At 41.3% G+C, this 11,825-nt stretch overlaps 1 protein-coding gene across 1 annotated transcript in view; it reads left to right on the top strand.

Annotated features, from left to right (window-relative positions):
• Positions 1-7,432, top strand: part of LOC138245737 (uncharacterized) — a 28,191-nt gene extending 20,759 nt beyond the window's left edge. Inside the window, exons 4-5 of the mRNA XM_069199604.1 lie at positions 5,241-5,288; positions 7,259-7,432. Of these exons, the coding sequence (XP_069055705.1) occupies positions 5,241-5,288; positions 7,259-7,285 (75 nt within the window). The 3' untranslated portion in view covers positions 7,286-7,432. The remainder of the gene's footprint in view (positions 1-5,240; positions 5,289-7,258) is intronic.
• The last annotated feature ends 4,393 nt before the right edge of the window (positions 7,433-11,825 follow it).

Genomic DNA, 11,825 nt, shown 5'->3' with positions numbered 1-11,825 from the left:
TGTCTAGATTTGTGACTACCTTATGAAATAAACATAGCTTGTTTCTAGGAACAGGTTAAAAAACAGGTTATTTGCCGTGTGCCAGGCGTTCTTGAACAAACGTTTCATATTGAGTTCTCCCCACGTCATCAGCAATGCACCCATATTTATTTGCATTATCACTCATGATCAAGTTGGTTGCAATAATCATAAGATTTTCGCCAATACCATAGGCATAAGGATTTCTGTTATCATGTGAAAACACTTGTGTAAGTTCCTTAACATCATTTACAAATTGAGTGTTGCAAAAGACGTTGTCTTCATGGTGAACATAGTTATTTTAGTTTTCACTGAATCCCATTTCTTCATCGAATTGTCCCAGTAAGTTTGGAATTAGAGGTCCAGACACCATCCATTTCATCAATGCACTAGGATTACCAAGAACATCAACTGCCCTGTCATCTGATTTTATATCCTTGTTACAATGCTCATGCATCGGACCATGAGATTTGCAGGAATAAGGTCTACCACTTTTACAAGCAACAAAATATCTGTTTGAAAATTCTTCATAAACATCTGGAATTCATGTTTTCAGCTCGACAAACCTTTTATGGAACACTGGCATCCACCTGGCATAGTGTGTGTGGTCCATAGCAAACAAGCAAAAACAGATCATCTGTAGGGTTAAAATAAACTTAAATTTGCTGGATTATGGATATTTGCCCATCAGTAGATACAGCATAAACCTTCTTCAAAAGTATATACAGTGATGCAACACTAACTTCGTGAATGTACCATGATCGTTTTACATGAGGCCCTTTTAGACATCGTCCAACTTTACCTTCACTGGTAACACTGGCTTCAGCTAAAATATCGGCCCGGCCACAGCCATCAAGCCAATCTCCTAAGACTGCAAGGAATGACATTTCAATTTGTAATGCTCCCATCGTGGCTACTATTTTGTCTTCTCCATACAAGGGCTCCAATTCTGGAAGTAACCACTGTAACTGTTTAGCTGTTGCATAGACTGGTTGATCACGTCACCACAGGAGTCTGATTAGGATTAATTATGGCCAGTGTACGCTTTAGAATATCAAAGCAGTGGCGTACCATAGAAAGATAATTTATTGTCTCATTTAATAAAGATAGCAATACACTATGGCTTTTTGTGACAGAACCACTTCGGTCGGAGTGGAAAGCAGACAAACTGGTGTGGCTTATATTGGTTACATTATGGAGATCAAGAGTTTGAATCATCATCAGCCATTCATCTGACATGGGTTCATTATGAATAGGAGGAGGCTGGAAGGCATTGATATTACGTACAGGTACATTTGGATTTTTTTTATTGTACATGGTAACTGCAAATACAACTCTAGTGGGGATGAAGTACATTTCATGGTCCACTCATTTTCTTCAATTTTTAAGAAGGATAATGTACCCTGTGCATCTGATTTTCTCTGTATCAGAGATATGGCTGTTCCATGGAATGACTGAGTGGATGAAGATGACGAGGGAATGTGATCAATATGTCTATTTCAGCACAAGTGAAAGTGGAGAGTTGAAGGCCTGTTGGACACACAACCCTGTCATTGCAGAATTGCTTATATTGTGTGTTAGTTATTGTTGCTGACACTTCTTGAACACACTCCTATGACATGCATATGCCCAATTTGTGCAGTTTGTCAACTAATTCCCGTTTTTGAGTTTTAGCATGCACCATTAATCCAATATAAAGAAGTAGTGGAGTTTCATTATCTTTTTTGTGGCGGATGTTTCCTTTAGGATTTGCCTTCTTACACTTACTGGACAAGCTGTGAGACTGACAAAACAGCACTCATCTTATCATTTACTGTGCTGTCATTTGAAATGTTATAACCTTCCATAACCATTATTATTAGATTTAGCATAGCAGTCCCTACTGACTTTTCTTGGCAATTTTGTTCAAACTGTCCACTAAATCCATCTACTTCATGTTGAAACATTTCTTTTTGAATAATAGCAGCTGCATTGGCTAGGCCGACACCATCCTGAAGAGCATTTTGTTCACAGATACTGAATATATTTATATTATTTCAAGTTTATGCACATTTATAAGCTCTGCCGCTGACTCTTCATCACAGAAGAAACACTTATTTTTCAATTCAACTATAAATGAAGCACACGTACACCTTGAAGTACTCTCTTGAAAACTGTCTTGAAATAGTTTCGTTTTTTTTATAACCTTGCAAGTTTTTGTTTGTCAAATATGTTTCTACAAGTTTATGGAATTTTCCACAGTTTTCATTTAACAGTTGTTCAACTACCTCATGATTTTTTAACAATTTTGTCTTGATGATTGGTGGAAGTCCTTTTATTTTGTCAAAAGCTAGCAGATCGTCAAGCAAACTTTTGTACTCAATTCCTTTATCAGAACGTTTATTAGCTCGACACACTAAATCTTCTGGTAAATCTTGTTGACACAGATCCTAATCAATCTCAGTTCCAAAATTTTGTGTACTAGATATAAACTCATCATTATTATTCGCAAATTCACTTCTTCTTTTGGTAGACATTTTTACATTTTGGTAGATATTTTTACTCACTTACAGCAGAAAATATTTTCACAATTTCAGAAACCTGCAACAAAAAAAATATTTGTAAGTTTACAAGGGCAGTGCAACATACTCTTTTATTTACATCATAAGGTATTTACTTACTGGACCCATTAAAAATTTCTCATACTTCATACAGGGGTCAACTGAAATGCAGAATTTGTGCTACTTTTGGCATTCCTGACCAGAAAAACTTGTGACATTATGTGATGGATGCCTAACATTAGATTCATAATCGCTGTACAAATAATAGCGGCTGCCATTTTCTTTTATGACGTTATATGGGCCAAGAAGCCATACAATTTTTGGGGTCTATATTATCATTCATTTTTTTTACCTTATTATTAAGCCCAGTGCAAAGTTTCATGTTGGTACCAATTATAAAGGTAAGCTACATCACTAATTCCCGCAACTGCATGAAAAGCAACAAAAATACCTTTCTATGAGTACTTGATTAGCTGGCCATGGATCTAAATGTTTTATGTTTAAGAAAGATGCTGGTCGATCCTACCTGACAATCTAAACAAATTCACAGTGTGAGAAGAGGGTGGGGCATCATGCTGAGAGCTGCCTGAGTGGCTCTTTTATCCCTTCCCTCTAACAACCCCCATTTACCTTCCCCTTAAAAAACAACAAGGCCCTGCTGAGGCTGTCACTGGGTGTTTTCTAAACCCCAAATAGACATTGGCTTCTCAGAGCCTCTGAAGACCTGTTGGGTATAGGGGATTCCGGCTCCCCTTCCCTTCCACTTTGTGATATTGGCTTTTTGATGGGTCACTGTGTGAATGGAGCCAATATTGTATGACACACATGGGACTTTGTGCAACCATCCATTGTAAATGAATTACTGTGTATGTTTTCTCAGTGTGTGATTATGGGTTGACCAGCAATCAAAATGGAGCCCTCCCTTCAGTAAAAGCTTTGGCAGCCTACAACACAGTGGCAGATTCAATGAACTTTTAGATTATTACACTATAGCCTGAAGTGAAAGCACTGGATTTATATAATGCAGAAATAGCTGATCATGTTGTGGTCACATTGCATGAAACTATACAGTGATTCAGGGGAAAAATTTGTATTTCCAGCAGATACACAATATTTATTTTTAAAATGCTTTAATTGTTTTGTATTTCACCCTTGGAAGAATAAAATAACAATTTTACAGCAATCACACGATGAGAAATTGAGCATCTCACATTTCTCACAGCAGAGATACACAATATACATAATAGGATACACCGCATTTTAGAAGAATACATTGCTGACACAGGTTATACATTGTGTTTTTGATTGGAAAAGCTATTATAGGTGAAGGTCTTTTATTTCACATTCTCGCTCATTATGTTTGCTCTATATACATTTCAATAGTTCCACCTGTTCTTACTTTTGTATACTGTATTTTAAGAGGCAAACTGTATTTAGAGATCAGTAAACCTTATTATATATCAGAAATCTTGGTGGCTCCTTATCACTCCAGGTCACTGTGCTATTTCCTTCCAAATCATGAGACACCATGTGTAATATTTCTGTTTCTCATACCTAGTCACTCATCACCTCACTGGCAATACTTCTATTAAGTCTATCCCCTCCTCCCCCATAGCCTCATTTGATTCCTGTGCTTGCCCCAATGAGTATGAATCATGCACTTAAATGTTCCTTTGTCCAGAGAGACTGAAGTTCTTATACAATGTGAAATTAGCTCGATTTTGCAGATTTTCTTCTTCTGTCAATGTGGTATAACTGAAGACAGCTATATTTATTCACTCAACCTGATCCAAACCATATGTACTGTTTGGTTAATATGCATAGTAGTTCTTGTAGAAATTGTAATGTTCTTGAATCACTAAAATACAGTTGCAAAAATTACAAATTACAACAAGCCCCAGTAGATGTTTATAATGTCTCTGCTACTATTACTAGGATGCAGTCCTCCATGCTTCCCCTCACTTTTCCCTACTCCACTTACACTGAAGTGCAAGAAGAACTCAGTCCAACGTGATATTGTCATATCCCACTTACACCAGTGTACCCTTCTAAACCATATAGCACTTTGCCTGGCTCTACAATACCCTATCACAACCACTCCAGCATTGCCCACACTCCCAGTACTGCTATACCCTGTAACACCTATCTTGCCCTGCTATACCTCATCAAACATCATCAGGGCCCGTCATATCCATCTCGCACCACTCTAGCATCATAGCCCATTATACCATGCTCTGCCATACCACCATGTCTTATCATTTACAGATCTGCTACAACAAATCAATCTCTCTCCCATGCTGCCTTGTAGAATCTAACAATCCAAGGTCACACTCTCCCCCAACCCTTCCCTACCTTACACCCTCACTCCCACCAACATGGCCACCCCTACACCACAGTACTGCATTGCACTACAGAGCGTCACGCCATGTCTTGCAACATCTGCATTTTAGGTAATGAAAGCTGAGTTAACAGTCAGGAGTGTAATCTTTACATTTAACAATCTGCAGCATTCTTAAGACTGGGCCCTGGCCTTTGGCACTTGTACTGAAGCCCCAAGCTTTGGGCAGAATGCTAATTGCTGCAGGGATGTTGTTTCTTGCTTTGCTGGATGGCAGTGAACCGGGTACAGAAGCACCACTTTGCATTAACACTAGTTTTTTTTCTCTTTCTTTTCTTTGCTAGGAAGGAGACAAACATGGCAGCAGCAGCAGCTCCGACAGTGACTCTGAGGTAACACACTTAGCATCTGCCACCAGACAACACATACGTGAATGCTAAAGAGACAAGAACCCTCCCTCTTTGGAAATTAAGGCTTTGTGATAGAGAGCTTTATTTAGGCGTACAGAGTAAAATGCTCAAACATGGTGTCATCCGGCGAACCGTCATGTCTCTGTCAGCGGAACCTCATAAGGATTTGTCAGTGGGAACCTTTTTGCTGATGGTCCGACTGACACTGGCCTTTCAATCAAAGTATCTCAGAGAATCCATTCTATTTAGGGTGGATGTTCCATCATAGATTCTCCCTGTTTACTGCTGCTAGGAAAAGCCTAGCGATCTTGACCAAGGAAACAAAGGATCACCACACGCTTGGAGAAAACTCCCAGCGTGTCAGGGATATTTATTTTTCAAAAACAAACTTCTGCTTTGGGAATATATTTTAAAACATTGCTTTGCTGGAGCACTGACCTTAGCACCAGCATAGCAAAGCTTGAATGGCTTCGTTGGAGTCTGTGTGCCCGGGGCTCCTCTGGAAGCACAGTGATCTCTGCTGGGCAGGTGGAGAGCTCTAAATACAGCAGGCTGCAGTCCACCAGGGCAGCTGAGTAAATGCCCCAGCTGCCCTGGTGGAATGGAGTGCAAACTACTAAGCGCTTAAAAGCCCAAGAGTGTTATTTCTAATTGTGGCTTTGTGGGAGGTGCTTTAGCACCATTTGTGGCAATTAATTGTGAGCTACAAAAACATTTGCCTAAGACTTTGGTTTGCAGTTTTTGAGCTTTGCCAGGTGTTGTCATACTTGAGATGTAGAGTGTTACTGTTGCACCCTTGCATTGCTATTTGAATCATATCTACATGGTAAAGAAGCGCATGTTTTTATTGTCGCCACTACTTTAATCTGCTTGGTGTGCAGAACTCATGTCTGTCTGACTGGAAGATTGTGAATGCTGCTCTTTTCCAAGAGTAAACCAGATGCTTTCTCTCTGGGGACCCGTTTCATCTCACAACAACGGCTTCCTTTCACTCTGGCTGTTATCTCTGTGCACTGTCATAAAAGGATTTGTACTGTGTTTTATTGCTGAACATTTGTAATAGAATAAGGCTACCAGATAACTCAATTCTAGCATGGAAAGACGTCTCTGGCTTTCATTTAATCACCCGTTGTGTGGCTTTTCTTTTTTTAACATCATTTTAACAAATTGTGAACTATAGTTTAAAATTACAATAGTTAGAGGGACCTGAGTATTGCAGCTTCATGGCCCTAATGACATGGAGTATTTTCAAATCCTAGGGCCATACTTCGATTTGGGCTGATATGGGACATCTGCCAAAAAAGTGCAAAGCCCCATCCTCTCTATTAAGAGTCCATTGTTGCCAATGCCACTCAATATATGGCGGACGGAACACCCTCCACTATTGGGAGGATGTCCCTCTCTGCCCAATTCTTAATAAGGCGCCTGCTTCTAGGGGCATTTTTTTCAGAATGCAGGGCACTGAGAAAGTACTGAGCACTTCAAAAGTATTTTATAATCAATGTTGAAACACAAACAGTAACAAAATGTCACCCTAAGTGGCTTTTTTAAACTCCAGCAACTAAAGAAGGCACTCCATTTTGTTTTGCATAAATAGCAAAACCAAATAGTGTATGGCACATACAAAAATCTAAAATTGCCAACAGTAATTTAATCTACACTGGATTGCTAGCAATCAGACTAATAGTTTGTGGGCTGTACAGAATGATAGTGCTGGTTTGGGACCAGGTAATCCAGCTGTCCCGTGTAAGGAAGTCTTCACTGGTTCCATCCCTTTAACCTGATCGGGTTTCATCCTCTTGCCTGACATATTGTAATTAATAGGGACGGCCGTATTCGAGCTGCAGTGATATGTGGCGTCTCGGGGAGGAGGGGGATTGAAGTTTTTGAAAGCCAGCGCACCTTCCACCTTCCACCTTCTGGTAAATCTTCCATTTTTTTTTATCCCACAGGGAGAAAAGAAGAAGGGCAAGCACTGATGACTTGCTAAAGGAGGGGAGCTCTCTGAACCACATCTGCACTGCCACGGCCCATCACACACGGGCGGTCACGAATCCCTCGATGTATGTTTATATGATGCCAATCACACTGGTAATAGCTAGGGAACAATAAAAGATGAAAGATGATACTTGTGTTTTCTGTTTGTCAAACTGTGTCTGTGAAGGAACGTGCCATCACCTCATAGTGTAGGGTTTCAAGCATTAACCTGGATGTTGGATCGCAGCGAAAGAGGCCACTCCCGTGGAGTTTTAACCCCTTCTTTGGTGCCAGCATCTCCCACCTGTATTGTACTACTGAGACCTGCATGTCCCACCGCGGCCATCCGCAGTGGAGCATTTTATAGGGACCACGCCTAATGTGTATCATGCAGTGTACACAGGACATGTGGAATTAACCTGATTCTGATCTCTTTTCCTAATAAGTGTATATTGCCACGTGCCACATAATACACCACCTGCTAGAGGACTCGCAGATTCCCCAAAAATTCTCTAACTAAAATGTTATACTTAAATATATATACTGCATAGTTTTCATAAATGTACAATATGAAAGCACATGGCAGATATTGCCATAATTCAAAATAATACAGCACTTCTAAACACATTCATGTAGGTCCTCCAGAATCTGTAATACAAACCTCTGTTTCCAAACCAGCAGTCATTTCAAGAGAACACTCGGGAAAGAATCTCAAAAAAGATGTATCTCCTTTTAAGGTCTGATAGGTTGAATCTTAAAGTGCGTGTTATGCAGCAGATGGTGGTTTATGCAGCAAAAGCAGCAAGTGCTTGATTACGCGGCTAACATAATTGTCAGCAGTGCTTAATTTGTGCTTGTTGTTTCCGGTGCTGAGCACCAGCACTTATTTTTGGGGGCCGGTGCTTATTCTTCTGCCTCAAGCATTTGCTGCGAGCAAAATACACATATGGGAAAGACGGAGGAAGGGAAAAACGAAAAAGCGTCACAATGGGAGAAAGAAAGCTGCAAGAGTGAGCTGAAGGGGCAGGGAGAGTCTGTAAATAGATAGAAGTGGCCTGAGATGGCTTCAGGATTACGCCGCCTCAGTATTCCGTGTTCCCCGCATTTAATTACAGCAGCCGCGTGATTAAGGGGAGGGCTTTGGGCACCGGCACATTTTATTTACAAATTAAGCACTAATTGTCAGTTACATATTACTGTAGTATAATATGTGTACAATATGTTTGACACGTTCCAGCCAGATTTTTACACGAAAGTGTTAAAAGCAAAATGATATTTTGCTGAATGCGCATGCTGTTGGCCATAAACTCCTCTGGCTGAAAGTGTTACATATTACATGCATCAGCCACTTGACATTAATGTAGTCACGGATTCCTGCTGTAAAGGGCACAGTATAAAACATAAGAATCTAACCTTGTAGTGGTGATGTACTTTTACCAACAGTGGTTGCTTGCTAGTGGCTCCCCGATCTTGGGCAAGGCTGTATCTTCCTTACTAGCACCTCCAGCACTCTATCAAGGTTAGTGCTTAATTCATAAAAAATATAAGTGCTGGGATCCAAAGTTTTTCTTAGAAACCTGCCCCCGGCTCTGCAAAACGCTCATATTGCTGAATACCAAGCCTACCTCGTCTTGAATCCACCTCCTGCATCTTTCTTATATTACTCTACACTCTGTTTCTTCAGTTCACGCCTTGCAGGTTCTTTTTCATCCCTACTTTCTCCCTTTGTCACTATTTTTCTATCTGCCTCTTCCTTCATCCCTCTCCATGTTCTGCTTTTCTCTCTCTTGTTCTGGGTCAACGTCTGACGATGAAAAAGAAGCCCCAGCCTCCAAAAATGATGGCTCATCCCCAACAACTGCTCAAGATAAGAACTGATCATGGGTGGTGGACTGCAGCCAGGACCGTGGCTATCATTGGCGCAGTCAGTGCAGTGTCATGGGGGCGAAGCCGTATGATGGGCGACTATGCTCGTGTTATGGCTGTCTTTTACTATAGGGCGGGGGCATTTTCCTTATTGACATCAGCGCCTCTGGATTCTTTTCCACTGACGGCTGCAGCACCACTATACTACTGCAGACCTCGGGGCTGGTGGACCTGCTACGGATTGCCACACTTACCTGCTAGAGCAGTTTGACTGAGCAGTACATGTGTTGTTCTGACACCAGGTAAGTGGAGGGCTTTGCTAAAAAGGAGACAGGGAGCATTGCATTGACCTATGTGTGTCTTAAAGTTTCCGACACGAGAGATATATGGGTCAAAGGGTACTTGTTGCTAATTTCACTATCCCGGCATTATGCTTAATCAATGTATTTTCGGGATTAGGCTGTGATGTCTATGGGAAAGCTAAGAGAGGCAGGCAATGGGACAAATTCTGGGAGAGAAAATGATCAATGCGGGGGTACACAGTAAAGGTTGGCTGTCCATCATCATTCTCATCCTGCTGGGCCTAGGATCCTTGCAACTTTTGGGCACAATATCTGGGAAAATCATTGTGAGGCCAGGACTGCTGCCAGCCTTCACAGAGGTGGAGACAATTTACATCTGAGCCATGCACTCCACCCGGTCATCATCTGCCTGACTAACTCTTCCCTGCATGTCTGAAACTATCCTTCCACTTGTTTGGTGCACCATCTCCCCCCCCCCACCACAATTCTGGCTTACCCCCCCCCCCCCACCAGGAGCATGAAAAGCCTACTAATGAGACCTACCACTCAGACCCCAAAGTCCCACTCCTCCCGATACTTGGCCCTTCAGGAAATGAGGGGATGAGACTTGGAGTCATGACTCATGGCTGAATAACCTGAACATGGTGTAACTCCACAGCATCACGTAAGAGCAGGGTGCCACTTATAATAAAGGGATGTCAAAAAAGGGCTGTTTGCCTTTCACTCGCCATTTCTTACAGAATCTATTCAAAGAAAAACATTTTAACACCTTACCTGTTTTAAATAAACTTGCATTTTCTTACACTCTCTGTAATACGGAATAAAAGCTTCTGTTCCCTATAAAGGAATTTGTTCCTTTAGTAAGATTACTGCCTGGCAATTACATGATTTTAAGATTAAGTAACCGTAAATATGTACTATACTAATAAAGTGTCATCGTTAGAAATTGCCAAGTTGCTTGCTTTATTGAAAAATAAAAGCAAGCATAATTTCATTTTGGTACAGGGTACACAGCGTCACTTGGCAGAACTATTGGAGTGGATTCTTTCAAGAATTAATGGTTAAGGCAGGGATCCGGAGGGTCGTGGTTCAGGCAAGCCTATGGCAGTTTCCCTTCAAGAAATGGACCCCTCAGAAGTCAGTATCGAGTGGCTTTGTCATGTACACTACTTTCAAAGCAAACGTGTTATCATTGCTGTGAAGCATTCATTCTTTACGGGAGGCAATTCATGTAGCGGTAGCAATGTTCTGAAGAATGGAAGTCTCTCTGGCTTCTAAGCCCCTTTGATCTCATTCTGTTGCTTGTGTCTCATTGGGAAGGGACCTCACAAGCATCTGTCCCCTTTTGCAACGTGTCTTCCAAACCTTGGTGTTTAGCCCTATTCCCCATTCTCAGTTATCCATAAAATTAGGTAGCATTATTGATGACTTCACAGGAATTGACATCATATAGATTGCAAATCTGATTATGTTACATGAAGTGATGTCCTAGGAGTAGGGAGAGGGCTAACCTGCTCTAGGCTTTTTGTGGAAGCACAGTTATCGCCTAGGCATGCCAGACTGAAAATACCTTTGCCTTGTTTCCGTAGTTTGTTTTAAAAGTTGTTGCTGCCATGGCTGGATAAGAGCATCTGCGAAACACAAACTTAGGTCACAGTTACATTTGTTGCCTGTCTAACTTTCACAGTCTAATGCAGATCACCTGGACACTACACAGTCAATCAAAAGAGGGTGAACATTTCATAGAACTGGGGATTTAAGAACTAAATATGGGTTGCTGTCAGTTTTTGCACTCTACCACCCAAACCAGTTGACTTGGGAACACTGCAATACCCTACCCTGGCTGTGTCCTATGTGTAGGTTGACCAGACGTCCTGGATTTCTACGGACAGTCCCGGTTTTTAGAGGGCTGTCCCGGTGTCCCGCCGCATCTCTTATTTTCAAACAAATGTCCCGGTTTTTGGGACAAAGGTCAGATCGTTACACAAATGTCCCGGTTTTTGGGAAAAAGGTCAGATTATCTAGGGAAGCATAAATTGAAGGTATGCTCTCCTTTAACAGATGCCTACAAAGTATGCAATAATTAAATTAATTTATCTGTTACTGTCCCCTGTCTGCTCCCAGCAGAGACATCGGAGTGGGGAGCAGAGAGAGGTGGGTGGGTCGGGGGGTTGCAGCGGTCAAGCCATAGCTAATTTTATATGTGTAGTCTTGTAAATGTGTGTATGTGTATATATATATAAACACACATGTATAGGCACACATTCACAAAGCTACGCAAAAAAACGGGACAGGTCAGATATAAAAGTATATCTTGTATGTCTGACCTGTCCCAGTTTTTGCTCCTCAAACTCTGGTCACCCTACCTATTTGG

This window comes from Pleurodeles waltl, chromosome 7, assembly GCF_031143425.1.
Source record: "Pleurodeles waltl isolate 20211129_DDA chromosome 7, aPleWal1.hap1.20221129, whole genome shotgun sequence".
Taxonomy (NCBI): Eukaryota; Metazoa; Chordata; class Amphibia; order Caudata; family Salamandridae; genus Pleurodeles; species Pleurodeles waltl.
This window is presented reverse-complemented; position numbering and strand designations above follow the sequence as displayed.